This window comes from Melanerpes formicivorus, unplaced genomic scaffold, assembly GCF_026170545.1.
Source record: "Melanerpes formicivorus ecotype bairdi unplaced genomic scaffold, bMelFor1.0.p_v2 SCAF_117, whole genome shotgun sequence".
In the NCBI taxonomy this organism is placed as follows: domain Eukaryota; kingdom Metazoa; phylum Chordata; class Aves; order Piciformes; family Picidae; genus Melanerpes; species Melanerpes formicivorus.
In genome coordinates, this window is record NW_027142469.1 from 991,606 (window position 1) to 1,007,741 (window position 16,136).

The 16,136-nt window shown below is 46.5% G+C and overlaps 1 protein-coding gene across 3 annotated transcripts in view; it reads right to left on the minus strand.

Moving 5' to 3' along the window:
• The window catches only part of ZFC3H1 (zinc finger C3H1-type containing), a 50,592-nt gene that overhangs the window by 18,397 nt on the left and 16,059 nt on the right, over positions 1-16,136 (minus strand). For all 3 annotated transcript variants that reach the window (XM_068167431.1, XM_068167430.1, XM_068167429.1), the window contains exons 9-20: positions 15,931-16,095; positions 12,578-12,715; positions 11,820-11,938; positions 11,377-11,523; positions 9,789-9,963; positions 9,457-9,588; positions 7,262-7,810; positions 7,069-7,178; positions 4,911-5,042; positions 3,354-3,475; positions 2,023-2,124; positions 866-982 (exon numbers count right to left, since the gene is read on the minus strand). In XM_068167431.1, the coding sequence (XP_068023532.1) occupies positions 866-982; positions 2,023-2,124; positions 3,354-3,475; positions 4,911-5,042; positions 7,069-7,178; positions 7,262-7,810; positions 9,457-9,588; positions 9,789-9,963; positions 11,377-11,523; positions 11,820-11,938; positions 12,578-12,715; positions 15,931-16,095 (2,008 nt within the window). The remainder of the gene's footprint in view (positions 1-865; positions 983-2,022; positions 2,125-3,353; positions 3,476-4,910; positions 5,043-7,068; positions 7,179-7,261; positions 7,811-9,456; positions 9,589-9,788; positions 9,964-11,376; positions 11,524-11,819; positions 11,939-12,577; positions 12,716-15,930; positions 16,096-16,136) is intronic.

A 16,136-nucleotide genomic window follows, 5' to 3' on the forward strand; every position in this document is an offset into this window, starting at 1 on the left:
GGGCAAAGCTGAAACAAACATTCTTGAGAAATAAGAGAGGTGACTCTGCCACTTTGCTCTGCTGAGACCTCACCTGGAGTACTGCGTCCTGGTCTGCAGCCCTCAACACCGGAAGGACAAGGACCTGATGGAGCAGGTCCAGAGGAGGGCCATGAAAATGATCAGGGGGTTGGAGCAGCTCTGCTACAAGGACAAGCTGAGGGAGCTGGGGGTGTTCAGCCTGGAGAAGAGGAGGCTCTGGGGCAACCTAATAAAGACCTTCCAGTATCCAAAGGGGGCTACAAGAAGGCTGGAAAGAGACTGTTTACAGCCTCCTGCAGTGACACCATGAGGGTCAGCGGCTTGAAACTAGAGCAGAGCAGATTTAGATTGGATGTTAGGAACAAGTGTGCACCATGAGGGTGGTGGAACACTGGAACAGCTTGCCCAGGCAGGTGATTGAGGCCCCAGCCCTGAAGATATTCAAGGTGAGGCTCAACAGGGCTCTGAGCAACCTGATCTAGTTGGGGATGTCCCTGCTGACTGCAGAGAGGTTGGACTGGATGAGCTTTGGAGGTCCCTTCCAACCCAAACCATTCCATGAAGTAATTCTTTCTGTCCCTTTTAAGAAGAGAGAAGTAGAAATCCCAACCTTAACTTCCTGTCACACACATCTTTTTTTCCCTTAAATACAACAAAATTCAGGGCAAACAATACCCAGAAACATATGCAAGACAAGAAGCTTGCATGCAGGGAAGATGAATTAGAGAGCTGTTAGGAGCAGGGAGTTTCTTAACAACCACTTTAAAAGTCAGATGTTGGGCAGAATCTGGAAGTTGTTTTCCCTCAGTATTCTTTTGTAATGGCTTCCACACATGCAGGTTACCATATTTAATAGGTCCAACAAACTGCTCCTCTTCACTGCTGCTACTATCCAACAGAGGCTTTCTCCAGTATTTTGGTCTCCATTTCCTTTTATCCTTCCACGTTGTAAACGGAGGTGCTATGAACAAGCAAAGCAGTAGATATTATTGTACTTACTGTAGTCCAGATTGAAACATCTCTGCTAACACATTATTTTAGACAAAAAAAATATCCTGAGGGCACAATCCAAGTGTCTAAGTTGCAACATTGCTGGGGAGGAAGAATAAACTGCAGCAGTCCAGGCTGGGAGGGGATCTGCTGGACAGCAGCCCCAAGGAGAAGGACCTGGGAGTGCTGGTGGGCAGCAAGTTCTGCATGGGACAGCAATGTGCCCTGGGGGCCAAGAAGGCCAAGAGGGTCCTGGGGTATATTAAGAAGAGTGTGTCCAGCAGATCCAGGGAGGTTCTCCTCCCCCTCTACTCTGCCCTGCTGAGACCTCACCTGGAATATTGCATCCAGCTCTGGGCTCCCCAGTTCAAGAGGGACAGGGATCTGCTGGAGAGTCCAGCAGAGGGCTGCGAGGATGATTAGAGAGAGCTGGAGCACTGCCTGGTGAGGAGAGACTGGGGCACCTGAGGGGCTTTTTAGTTTGGAGAGGAGAAGACTGAGAGGGGATTTAATAATTGTCTATAAATATCTGAGGGCTGGGGGTCAGGAGGGAGGGGACAGGCTCTGCTCACTTGCTTCCTGGAATAGGACAAGAAACAATAGATGTAAGCTGCAGCACAGGAGGTTCCACCTCAGCACAAGGGGGAACTTCTTTACTGTGAGGGTACCAGAGCACTGGAAGAGGCTGCCCAGAGAGGTTGTGGAGTCTCCTTCTCTGGAGCCTTCCCAGCCCTGTCTGGATGTGTTCCCCTGTGACCTGAGATAGATTCTATGGTGCTGCTCTGGCAGGGGGCTTGGACTCAATAATCTCTTTGGGTCCCTTCCAACCCCTGACATCCTGTGATATTACTGCCTTAAAACAAGCTCTGCTGCCCATAAGCAGAATTTGCAGTAGCAAGATAAATAAGCAACAACAAAAAAAAGACATTGTTGGTCTGGGAAAAAAAAAAATATCAGGGTACTTCTGTAATAAGAAAAGTGCTGTTGTATTGAATCTCCCAAGGTACTTACTGTGACTTTTGCTCTCATTGACGTTGCTGGCCAGGAGAACAGCCATCTGATCCACTGACATCCGGTCTCTGTTGATGCCAAAAAGCTTTTCTACATATTTCTCTGAAATAAGAATATTGCTATCTTAGAGGTCCATTGAAAAAAAAAATCAGGTCACCTCACAGCTACTGAGCACAGCCTATGCTGAATGAATGACATCCGAGTGGTAACGGGACAGCCTGGAACCAAGCGAGGAAGAGCTGAGGCAGCTCTGCTCAGCATCCTGCTGCCTACGTGCAGCACTGCTGGGTGAAGGAAGGGAAGTGAGTTGGGACATGGCATCAAGTGGAATCAAATCAATTCCAGCTGCACTGAGATAGATCAGTCCAGCAGCTACAAGAAGAAATGAGGAAGGGGAGAGGAAAGATTCCACATCCCTTGCTTCCCAGTCCCCTTGCTTCCCAGTCCCTTGACTGTCCCTTCCCAGTCCCAGTAAGAGTTGATTGTTATTTTTTTGGAAGGAAGTGTTCCACAGATCAATGTGGGGATTTTTTTCTTTCCTTTCTGTAAATAGGAAGGAATTATCCACTACAAAAGACTAAATGAGACAAACAAGGAGAGCCAATGGCATCCTGGCCTGGATCAGGAACAGTGTGGCCAGCAGGACAAGGGAGGTTATTCTTCCCCTGTGCTCAGCACTGGTCAGGCCACACCTTGAGTCCTGCGTCCAGTTCTGGGCTCCTCAGTTTAAGAAGGACATTGAGACACTTGAAGGTGTCCAGAGAAGGGCAACAAAGCTGGGGAGGGGTCTGGAGCACAACCCTGTGAGAAGAGGCTGAGGGAGCTGGGGTTGCTTAGCCTGGAGAAGAGGAGGCTCAGGGGAGACCTTCTTGTTCTCTACAACTCCCTGAAGGGAGGTTGCAGCCAGGTGGGGGTCAGTCTGTTCTCCCAGGCAAGCAGCTCCAGAACAAGAGGATGCAGTGCCAGGGGAGGTTCAGGCTGGATATTAGGAGGAAGTTCTTCCCAGAAAGAGTAATTGGCCATTGGAATGTGCTGCCCAGGGAGGTGGTGGAGTCCCCATCCCTGGAGATCTTCAAGGAAAGCCTGGATGAGGCACTTAGTGCCATGGGTCTGGTTGATTGGATAGGGCTGGGTGATTGGTTGGACTGGATGATCTTGGATGTCTCTTCCAACCTGGCTGATTCTATGAACTGCAGAAACCTACTTTTTATAGAGCTGTATCTTACACACTGCTTCACATCCAAGTCCTTGCAGCACCTAAAGCTTGTAATGAAAGCCTCTCACTTCAGAACAGAATCTTTGCACGCAAAGTGAACAAGAGACTCAGAAACCTGTGGCAGTGCTGATTTCCTCCTCGGTGCTTTTTTCTGAGCAGCCAATCAGCTCTAAGTTGTAAGACAGGATATCCTGAAACAGCTGCTTACGGCTGAGAGTGCAATCCTTCATGTGCTGCCTGAAAGGAACAAAAGCAACAAAGGCATTCATCACAGCAACAACTTCACAAGGGCTTGCAACTAGAGAGTTCATTTTCTACCTGCTAGGGTGAGGCATATGAAGAGAGACGGAGGGAGCTGAGGCCTCTGGAGCTTGGAGGAGACTGAGAGGTGACCTCATTCATGTTGATTAATTCATTTATGATGTGCAGGGTGAGTGCCCAGAGGCTGGAGCCAGGCTCTGCTGGGGGATGCCCAATGCCAGCACAAGGGGCAGTGGTGGAAGCTGAGGCAGAGGAAGTGCCATGGAAACAGGAGGCAAAAATTTTACCCTGTGAGGATGACAGAAGCCTGGAGCAGGCTGCCCAGGGGGGTTGTGGAGTCTCCTCCTCTTGAGATATTCAAGCCCTGCCTGGATGTGTTCCTGTGTGATCTGCTCTTGCAGGGGGGTTGGACTGGATGAGCTTTTGAGGTCCCTTCCAGCCCCTAACATTCTGTGATAAAGAACATGATACCCTACAATATAGCCCACTTTGGTATCTCTGTTAAATAACTTTGGGTCTTCTCTCCATTAATCCTCCATTAACAACTTCATCCTAGTTTTAAGAGCAAGGCTATAGTGGAAGAACACAAACCTCTTCTCATTTTGCATTGACACAAACCCACAGTATTTACAGCATTTGCTCCTGTACCCATTTTATGCTGTGCAATATTGTTTAACAAACTATTTTCACTGTAACACCAGACTTTAAAAGGTTACTGACCAGCATTTTTATTAGCAGCCAGCATTCTCCCAGAAACCTAGAATTCCACTACTCCAACAGCATTTTTCCTACATAAACAGTCTTTGGCATCTGCTTAACTTTTCAGCCAGCAGCATGATACATCTCTAGCGTGCACTACACTATCAGCCACTACCTGAGGCTCCAGGAGGAGCTGAAGCTGCAAAGCAAAGGGAGCCTCTTCCAAATTACAAGGTCATTTAAAAAGGTGAAGTATTTCTGCTTTTCTAAACTTAGATCTAAAAAGCCTCTATTCTTCACAGCTTAGATGAAAGGGAAGTTTTCTTCCTGCCAAACAAGAGGTTTGTTTTTTTCCTGCCAAACAAGGTGAGCTTCCACAGGGCTCTGGGCAACCTGATCTAGTTGAGAGGTTGTGGAGTCTCCTTCTCTGGAGACTTTCAAGGCCCATCTGGACGCATTCCTGTGCGATCTGAGCTAGATCCTACGGTCCTGCTTGGCAAGGGGGGTTGGACTAGACGAGCTCTGGAGGTCCCTTCCAACCCAAACCACTCTATGATTCTATGATCAAAACCAACTCTCTGTCCCAGAGCTTGTGCACAGGATGACAAACACAGACCACTGAAAGACATTCTAAAGGTTCCTGTTTTGGCTTTTGGGGCAGACATCTAAAAGAGAGGTTTAGCTCCAGCCAACACCATCCACAAGAACTCACCACTGACAGTCATCATCGTTACAGGTGCCTGTCAAGTCGAAGCGGCAGAAGCACTGCTTCGGCTCGATCATGTTGCTGTAGGTGACTGAGCTGAGGTGCAGCTTCTCCTTCGTTCGAAAATAGGGGCTAAACCTGCCAGGGAAGAAGGGATTATTCTGGCAAAGCATGGCAAGGGAAGATAGCAGTTTACTAAAGCAAACATTTTAAACATAATCACTTCTTCTGCACTAATTCTGACTATTCCTGAAGCCCTGCTGCTAGCCAAAAGTGCTGCCGGCCCACGACTCAGAAGGAAGGCAGAAACAATGAGACAGGGAGGAACCAAAACAGTACTTCTCCATCTAAATAGATTCTAGATTCTGTGCATTCTCTACTGAGAAACAGGATCTCGGGCTTCCTGGAAGGAGGTTGGGAGTTAGGAGGGGGTTGGTCTATTCTCCCTAGTGTTAGAATGACAGGAAATGGCCTGAAGTTGTGCCAAGGGAGCTTCGGATTGGAGATTAGGAAAGAATTCTTTACAGAAAGAGTGGTCAGGCACTGGAATAGGCCACCCAAGGAGGTGGTGGAGTCACTGTCCCTGGAGGGGTGCAAGAAATGTGTGCACATGGCACTTTGGGACATGGTTTAATGGTCATGGTTGTGTTAGGCTGATGTTGGACTCTGGGATCTTCGAGGATGTCTCCAACCAAAACATTTCTATGATTCCATTCCATGACTCTCCTCCAGGTGCAGGGTATCATTCATACAGGAACAGGAAGTGCAGCAACGACCCCAGAGGGAAAGCAAACTGCTCAAACTGAATTTCAGTCTAGTTCTAGAAAAAGTGCACTCATGCTCTAGCCAACACAAGACCAGTGTCAAACACAAGCAAAAGAACTGTGAAAGATTAGTCTGAAAACCCCACATATTAGAATAGCTGAACAAAATCCAGTCTCAGCTGAGCAGACTAATGCTTGGGTTAAAACTTCAGCTCAGGTTTGATAATATATCCTGGGGTGCATTAAGAGGAGTGTGTCCATCAGATCCTTCCCCTCTACTCTGCCCTGGTGAAGCTCCACCTAGAATATTGGATCCAATTCTGAGCTCCACAGTTCAGGAGGGACAGGGATCTGCTGGAGAGAGTCCAGGGGAGGGCTACAAGGATGCTGAAGGGACTGCAGCACTGCCTGGGGAGGAGAGGCTGAGAGCCCTGGGGCTGTTTAGTCTGGAGAGAAGACTGAGAGGGATCTGATCAATGTCTATCAATAGCTGAGGGCTGGGGGTCAGGAAGGAAGGGACAGGCTCTGCTCACTTGTGCCCTGGGATAGGACAAGGGGCAATGGATGTAAACTCCAGCACAGGAGGTTCCACCTCAACATGAGGAAGAACTTCACTGTGAGGGTGCCAGAGCCCTGGAGCAGGCTGCCCAGAGAGGTTGTGGAGTCTCCTTCTCTGGAGCCTTTCCAGCCCTGTCTGGATGTGTTCCTGTGTGACCTCTGCTGGATTCTATGCTTCTGTTCTGGCAGGGGGGTTGGACTGGAAGATCTCCAGAGGTCCCTTCCAACCCCTAACACAAAGCTCTCTTTAGTCACAGGACAGAGGTGTCAAATAAAGTAGGCACTTGCAAGGACAACCTAAGTCAAGATGAATCACTGTGGTCATACCTCTGAGGCATGAATCCAAAAGGATTTCACAAGCAGACATCCCAAACCAGGTCACTGACTCAATTAACCAATGTAAAGGGTGCTCAATTGAAATAAACCTCTATCAATCTTTTTTTTCCCCAGGTTTTGGACTGCTTCATCTCAGATACAAAACTCCTGTTCTAAAACATTTAACTACTGTTTTCCTAATTCAGTTATACCACACAGCAATCCAGTTGCAGGGGACAGTAGGGAGTACCAAGTAAAAGTAGCAGATTACAGGTTGGACTTGATGATCTTGGAAGCCTCTTCCAACCTTATTGATTCTATGATTTCACATCAGCAAAGGACTCCTGCAGCCCAGAATGAGTAACTGAAAAATCTTCAGGCTTCCTAAACTAAGCAAAACTGTTTCAGAAGAGTCAAGTGTTTCACTTGTCTCTCTAAACATGCCTAGATATCAAGGAAGGAGCAGTGAAAAACACTTCAATAAGAACAAAGACACGGAAGTCCAAGAGCTACTAGAATCCTCCTACCTGTAGGATTTAAATACTAGAAGAGGGCTATGATATGCTCCAAAGGGAAATGGTTTCGCTTCACTTGGTTTGTTTTGTGAAGTAACAAAATCCATGTCCACTGAAATTTCCTGGGGAAAGAAGATAAAACAGATATACAGCAACTGCAATCCCACCTGAAAATAACCTTCATGTTCAGTTTGACAGCATTTACCTGACCACACAAGAGATCTTCCTTGGGAACTATAAAGGCAGTGCTTTTCACTAGCAGCTCTTTCAAGCTGTCAGCTTTAGCGTACAGCTTTTTCAGTTCATCAATGTTCAACCCAAGGAACAGCTCAGGCTCTTCTGAGGCCTTTTTAGAAAGTTTATTTATAGGTTCTTGTTTTGGAGTGTCCATGTGTTTGAGGTTTGGTTTAGTGAAAGAATTGGACTCCCTGAACGATCGCCTTCGTTCACGGCTTGAGTTCGACAGAACTTCATCATCAAAGTAGTTTTCTTCACTGTCCAAAGACAATTTGTCCTGGGTAAGGTCATGAAGTGATGGCTGAGGTAATGCAAACTCAGACTCCTCTTCTGCATGAGGTGCCACGTTGGATTGTTCCTTGGTCTGAAGTGCACGAGCCTCTTTCAGCTTCTGAATCTTCAAAGCATATTCATACTCCAGCTGCTGCAGTCGTTTCTTCTCGAGTGCAATCAATTCTGCTGAATGCTTTTTGGGACTTGAGGCAGGGGAGCTCTCCAATTTCAACAGTTTGCTTGGCTGAAAAGGGGAAAGAAAACAAAAAAAAGCCGTTTATCCTTTATTTCATCTTCACATTTAATGATCTATTGACAGGAGGTAAATGGGAGCTGAGTGTGACACTCTGAACTAGCACTCAACACAGACAGTAATTGTAATTACTCCTTCTGCAAAGAATTTCTTCCTAACATCCAGGGGAGGTTCAGGCTGGATGTTAGAAAGAAATTCCTCACAGAAAGAGTGATTAGCCACTGGAGTGGGCTGCCCAGGGAGGTGGTGGAGTCACCATCACTGGAAGTGTTTCAAAAGAACCTGGCTGAGGCACTTGGTGCCATGGTTTAGTTGATGAGTTGGTGTTGGGCGATAGGTTGGACTGGATGATCTCTGAGGTCTTTTCCAACCTGGTTTAATTCTGTATTCTGTAAAATGTCTCCAAGTAACTTGCAGTAAATAGGAATTTTCCAGAGCCTTTGAGTAAAAGATAAATGTTAGGGACTGGACACAGAATGGCAACGATAGGATAATATCATGCCATTGGTGTGTTGGAAATCTTATCTTTAGTACTACAGAGAGCTCTTTCTCTTCTGCTTGCAACTTCTGTCTCTTTCTCTCCATGGCCTTGCCAGGATAATCTTTGTTTTGACTACACTGTGTGAGGTACCTGGGAGAAGGAAGGAGGGGCAGCAAGAAGCCTCCTTTGTGGGGAGGGGGGAAAGAGCTGACTTTCTATAAAGGAGTGTTTATGGAGAGGTTGAATTGTGAATATATGTAAATATATCCAGGATATGCTTATTGTCTTTTACACTTTATTTAGTTGACTTTCTTTTTGGGTAAATATAGCTTCATTTTGTTTCCATACTTCTGAGCTAGTCTGGTGATTTTTTCAGGGGGTATATCTCTATTCTGGACATGAATCTCTGAGACCTTTGAGAGCATCCAGTCCAACCTATCACCCAACACCATCTCATCAACTAAACCATGGCACCAAGTGCCTCATCCAATCTCTTTTTAAACATTTCCAGGGATGGGGACTCCACCACCTCCCTGGGCAGCCCATTCCAATGGCCAATTACTCTTTCTGGGAAGAATTTCTTCCTCACATCCAGCCTAAACTTCCCCTGGCACAGCTTGAGACTGTGTCCTCTTGTTCTGGTGCTGCTTGCCTGGCAGAAGAGACCAACCCCCACCTGGCTACAACCTCCCTTCAGGGAGTTGGAGAGAGCAAGAAGGTCTCCCCTGAGCCTCCTCTTCTGCAGGCTAAGCAACCCCAACTCCCTCAGCCTCTCCTCACAGGGCTGTGCTCCAGACCCCTCCCCAGCTTTGTTGCCCTTCTCTGGATATGTTCCAGTGCCTCAACATCTCTCTGGAATTGAGGAGCCCAGAACTGGACACTCAAGGCCTGACCAGTGCTGAGCACAGGGGAAGAATAACCTCCCTTGTCCTGCTGACCACACTGTTCCTGATCCAGGCCAGGATGCCATCGGCTCTCCTTGTTTGTCGCAGCTCCCTCAGCCTCTCCTCTTTCCATTTCCTTATCAGGGAAGTGGGGGGGAGGGGGGAGGGAGCAGGGGAGGAATTCTCAATTTGTCATCATCTGAGCTCTTAAACTCCAGCTAAGGCCCAAACCAGCCCAGAGTCCATGCCCAGTTCTGCCGTGAGAGACTTACTCCGAGATGATCTTGCTCCCGCTTCCGTTTCCCAATCTCCTTACTTGCTACTGCTTTGGCTCGAGCAAGCTCTTCCCCATACTTCAATGCCAGAGCTTTTTTCACTGTAACTCGTTGCTGAACTTTGTGAATCTGAAATACAATATATAATTATATATTAGAAGTAATGACTACAGTAAGATACAGCCTCAGACACGGCCACACAAAATACAGTGAGAAAAGACGTGGGAATCAATCATGATTAATTCAAAGAAAGCCTACTGCCTCCAAAACTCCAAGCTTCCCCAGATTTCCAGCTCTAGGAAAGAGAAATGTTTCTAAATGCATGTTACCTGCTCCTGAAGCTTCTTGAGAAACATCTTATTAGCATTCAAGATCTTCTCTGTTGCCTGCAGCTGTTCAGTCAGTTTGTTGATTTTGTTTTCAGCAATTCGAACGTTCTCCCTCTTCTTGGCCTCTTGCTGCAGCAAGTGTTTCAAGACAGATTCATCCTTCATCAGCAGAAGCCTAAAAGCAGAAAAGCCTTGTAAGAAAATAGCTTGCAAAGGGAAGTTTCTGAGAACCATCACTGCTCCTGTGAAACCCTAGTTATTTAAGGACCCAGCTCTTTTTCACTCAAACAGCATCCTAAGTTTCTCCAGACAGACAGCCTTAACATTCATGAAGCAATAAATACTGATAGCACATGCAGCAGATTTTAGCATGCCAACTTCAGCATCTCAGTTTAGAGCAGATTAAAACATTCCACTTGTGAGACAATGGGAAGTTTGTAAGGCCAGGCTGGATGTGGCTCTGGGCAACCTGATCTAGTGTGAGGTGTCCCTGCCCATGGCAGGGGGCTTGGAACTGGCTGATCCTTGAGGTCCCTTCCAACCCTGACCATTCCGTGAAGGTAAGCAAGTGGTGCATCTTTAATACTGGTTTTAACATTAAGACATCCAAAACACATATTCTTACTTTAAGTAACAGCCCAGTTCTTCCTGAGAGCACTTACACATATTAGCAGACTGCAAGTCACTGCATTAGGGCACAACAGCAGAGTATTTAACTCTAAAAAGCTACACATTACAGGAAGCAAGGTAAAGACTTCAATATAACAGTGAATAAAGGGGAGGGGAAGAATGTCCTTCATGGCTGAGTCACAGTTTGTGCACCAGACCACACAGAAGATGTGACAACAGAAGCAGAGAAGGAGGATGCAAAGCACTTGTGGTTTTCACAGTAATTTGGAAGAAGGCTGAGGCACATGGAAGAGGCATGCTAAAAAGAGAACAAACAAACAGGAAAAGGCTCAACCAGCAGCCTGTTCTGCAGAGGCACTCATTCATAAACAAGTGGCACTCCCCTCTGGAATATGCTACCCTCCAGCTGCACTAAGTAGTGAAAAGCACATTCATTTTTCCCTATTTCAGGGTTACTAGGTGGTACAGACATCCTAGTCACTGAACAGAAGTACATCTGAAAACAGTCAGCATGCCAAATGATACCTAAGTTACCACCAAACGCCACACAGGCACTGCAACACAATTCCTTTTGTGCAGCAGTTGAATTCAAAGCTGAACTTGTTCAGGACAACAGAAGCCCAGTCATTTGCTGTACTTCAAATGCTACACATTCGAGCAGATTTACCATTTTAGTCTCAAGCTGTGCCAGGGGAGGTTTAGGTTGGATGTTAGGAAGAAATTCTTCACAGAAAGAGAGATTGGCCATTGGGATGTGCTGCCCAGGGAGGTGGTGGAGTCACCATCACTGGAGGTGTTTAAGAGGGGACTGAATGAGGCACTTGGTGCCATGGTTTAGTTGATGAGATGGTGTTGGGCGATGGGTTGGACTTGAAGGTCTTTTCCAACCTGGTTTATTCTATTCTATTTTCATCCTGCTAAGCAAACAACCCATGACTTAAGACAGCAAAACACATACCTGTTTTTCTTAAGCTTTGCCTCTGCTTCTGTGACTTGTTTTGTCACTACTGCTATCCTTCCAATCCCATCAACCTCACCATCAGAGTTTGCAGGGGATGAGTTGTTCCTCAGCGGATCAGACTTGATCAAGCGCTGTTTCTCACGGCTAAAACAGACGTTAAAAGCAAGGAGGTTCAGTAGCTTCAACATTCATTTGGATGTGTACTCCTTCAAAGTCTTCAAAGTAGCAGGACAAGAATTCAAGTTAAAATGAAAAACCTTCCACAACTGCAATCAACTACTCCAAGTCAGTTCAAACCCAGGGACTTTTCTTCAGTCTGCTACAAAATGAGCAGGGAGGGGAAGAAACCTGGCGGGTTCCAAACTCACATCTTCCTTCTAGTTACAAAAACAGACTACAAAGAATATACTTTGTATATTAACCATTAGAATCAGTTGTACCTGGCAATCTCTTCTTTTAAGAGTCTGTATTCAATCTTCTTATCCTCTGGGAGAGCCTCTGGAGTTCTCATTGGATCGTTCTCCTTTTCTGCCTTTGGAGGCGCTTTGATTTTCGAGGCCTGTTGCAAGGAGGTTCAAGTCAGCACCGGTCAGGCCAGCTGAAAATACAGCTGCTAACTACTACTTTTAAGAGGCATTTCAGCACAAACAAAGCTGGATGTGAGGAGTGAGGAGGAGGTTCTTCACCATGAGAGTGGTGAAACCCTGGAATGGGTTGTCCAGGGAGGTGGTCGAGGCCCCGTCCCTGGAGGTGTTTAAGCCCAGGCTGGCTGAGGCTCTGGCCAGGCTGATCTACTGTGGGGTGTCCCTGCCCATGGCAGGGGGGTTGGAACTAGCTGATCCTTGTGGTCCCTTCCAACCCTGAATGATACTATGATACTATGTTCAAGGTTAATACTGTCTTCTAAGCCAACATTTTTAGCTAGTAATTAAAGACACATTGAATTAACTGGGGAGGGGTGGGAGGGTTAAAAAATATAATCTACCTTCAGGATGTCATCTTAGCCAAAAAAAAACCACCCACAAGAAACCAAACCAACCAACCAACAACAAACATTAATTACCTTATGCAACCCAAATTAAAAAGTAAAGGTCCAGGCAGGAGTCATGTGCTCACTTCTTGACCTGATTCCAAAGTATAACTTCCATACACAAAGCAACATTAGAGAATAAACCTATTAAATGCTGCTGGAGTTTACCTCAACATTTCTCCTTGCTTCTTTGATCATAGATTCTAGTCCTCCAAACACACTGCTGGTGGAATTAGATGGCTCTCCATCAGACTCACTATCATCAGAGTCATTTAATGTAACCACAACAGACTTGTGCTTTGGAAGCTGTGGGGAGAATGAAAGACATTTTAGAGCAAGATGGAAAAGTTGGAGACAAATACAACTAAGCACGTGGTTACCAGGAGAAAATAAAGGAGGCAAACTCCTTTTGTTATCATGGCACTCCCTTTCCACATGCTAAGAAAAAAGCCCTAGACATTTGTGAATCTCCATTCTTGACACTATAAACATGTAGGGCTCTTTAGTTTGGAGCAGAGGAGCCTGAGGGGTGCCCTCATTCCTGTGGATAAAGATGTGCAGGGCAGTGCCTGAAGGATGGAGCCAGGCTCTGCTCGGGGATGTCCAATGACAGGACAAAGGGCACTGGGTGCCAGCTGGAGCAGAGGAGATGGAAAACTTTTTCCCTGTGAGGGTGCCACAGCCCTGGAGTAGGCTGCCCAGAGAGGTGGTGGAATCTCTTTCTCTGGAGACTTTCAAAACCCACCTGGATGTGTTCCTGTGTGACCTGCCCTGGATACTCCTGCTCTGGCAGGGGGTTGGACTGGATGAGCTCTGGAGGTCCCTTCCAACCCCTGACACTGTGATTCTGTAGAGTATTTTCAGCCTATTTCCACATAGCTACAGCATATTTACATCTCCATGGTCATAGGAGACAAATATCCAACTCCTACACTTCAGTTGTAGTGAAAACAACCATCTGCAAGCAATTTTGAATAACTGAGAGGCAAGAATCAAGTCTGCATTTGAAATGCTGGGGCAGACACAGCAGAATTCCCTCATCTTTCTGCCACACAGCTGTGAGGCCTCTTGTCCCCCAGTTATACTTAGCTGACCTTACAGCAAGCCGCTCAGGCAGTTAAACTGGCAGAACATCAACAGCACATAAGGAACAGGGAACAAGATTAATCACTTTTTGCCAGCATCACTAACTGGAACTTCTCACTGCAGATCAGATGACTGCCAATTCCAGCACAAAGTAGGATGCAGAAACAAGCAGACAATTTAGATCAATTCAAATGCTCTAGAGTTACTGCTTGAAAAGAAGCAACCAGCTTCACATTTCAACAAGAGGACACAATCTCAAGCTGCACCAGGGCAAGTTTAGGCTGGAGGTGAGGAGAAAGTTCTTCCCAGAAAGAGTAATTGGCCATTGGAATGTGCTGCCCAGGGAGGTGGTGGAGTCACCATCCCTGGAGGTGTTCAATAAAGGATTGGATGCGGCTCTTGGAGCCATGCTTTAGTTGTCAGGAGGTGTTAGGTATTAGGTCATAGGTTGGACTTGTTGATCTCTGAGGTCTTTTCCAACCTGGCTGACTCTGTGATTCTATGAAGAAAACTGGTTTATTAGAGACCTAAGTGACAGAAAGGCAAAGGTGTGGATTCAGTCACATTGTTCATTAGAGCACCTGCACAGGAAGGAGCTACAACAAACTAAACTTTGTAACAGGTGCTGTCAAAATAATCACTTACTATCCACTGTGTATGGGGCACTGCCAGAAACAACAGATGGGTTTCCAGCCTGGCTCAACACAGGCAAGTCTGTTCTTAGAACACAATTCCAACAACCCAAGGGGACTGCAGACATCACAAATAAATGCTAATTGCACTTGCCACCCATGACTATTCAAATGGAAGTCAAGCCAGGGAATACAGCTTGAGCTCACGTACCTACGTCTGCTGCCTGAACAGAATGCTCTCTCCTGTCTCCCACCTGCACTCACAGTCATGCCATCTGCCACCACTTTTGTGCTAGCTCTGATGCTCATACACTCTTCAACAAAATAATACAACTTCCAATGGAAGGAAAAGTACTTTTTTCCCCACCCAAGGTTACTCTTCTAAACAGTTCAGCATGTAAAATAAGTTAAGCAATGAGACTGATGCTCCAGACTCCAGTTTAAAAGAAGGGAAATGCTATTTGGCCAGCAGCAGGAGGAAGAGCAAGGCCACCTCTTTTTTTGGCAACAAACAACGATCAGATTGGCTTAGCTACCACTGAACAGCATGCATTAGGCTGTGCTAATCTGGGAAATAAATTAACTGAACTGTATTTATGGTCTCTTTTAGCTCAGATGAGTTCTGAAGTGTTTTGATGCTCTCAAGCTGTAAATGCTTACTTCAGCCTCAATTTTTTTTCTAGCAGAGTAGATGGATTATCAAAGGTACTAATAATTCAAATGTTTAATTGAAGCTACACCATTCTGTGCTGTATCACCAGAAAACCTCAGGTCTGCTGCTCACTTCACAGAATCACAGCATGTGAGGGGTTGGAAGGAGCCTCTGGAGTCCAGCCAGCCCAATCCCCCTGCCAGATCATCACCTGAGGCAGGTCACACAGGAACACATCCAGGTGGGTTCTGAATGTCTCCAGTGAAAGACCTCTCTGGGCAGTGAAAAAGTTTTCCTCATGTTCACATGGAACCTCCTCTGCTCCAGTTTGCACCCACTGTCCCTTGTCCTCCAAGTACCCTTCTGATACTTAACAGTGGCAAAAATCCACTGCCACTTGTTTCAGGACAAGCTTATTAAGACAGGCTTGGAGTACTTTATTTGGCTCTATTTCTGTCTCCATGGATTCTGTTCAGTTTTCCTGAGCACCCAAGTGATCTGCCCATTTTTTCCACCAGCAGCACTTCCTATAGCTGTCCTCTTCCTGAGCTGGCCTAGATTCCCCCTGGAAAGTTGCTTTTGTTTACTCAGAGTGGTGCTGAGCATGAAGATGCAGCACATTGTCATACTCTATATGCTGAGTTACTTTTGCAGTACTTGAATCTTTAGGACGAGCAACTGTGTTAGTGGAGGTGCCATGATGAGGTCTAACCCTGAGGACAACTTCAGGAGCTGAGGTTGTTTAGCCTGGAGAAGAGAAGGCTCGGGGAGACCTTGCTGTCTACAACTCCCTGAAGAGAGGTTGCAGCCGGGGGGGGGTTGGTCTCTTCTCCCAGGCAACCAGCAGCAGAACAAGAGGACACAGTCTCAAGCTGTGCCAGGGGAGGTTTAGGCTGGAGATGAGGAAGAAATTCTTCCCAGAAAGAGAGATTGGCCATTGGAATGTGCTGCCCAGGGAGGTGGTGGAGTCACCATCCCTGGAGGTGTTCAAAAAGAGATTGGATGTGGCACTTGGAGCCATGGTTTAGTTGTCAGGAGGTACTAGGTAACAGGTTGGACTTGCTGATCTCTGAGGCCTTTTCCAACCTGGATGACTGATTCTCTGATTCAACACTCAGCTTTATTAACAGAAAGCACCAAGAGTTCCTTACTGTGATCACCGCTCGAGGAGGCCTCGGTACTCTGACAAACTTTGTGTTCTGCACCCGTGGCTGAGACACTGTATTGATACTGACAGCAGTCAGATTGCTTCTGGGCATGGGCTGCAAACTGTCTGGAACAGGAGGGGACGGCGGACCGCTGTTACTGGAAGTTTCCTGTGAAGTGAAACAAAACCACCATCAAAAATCAACACTAC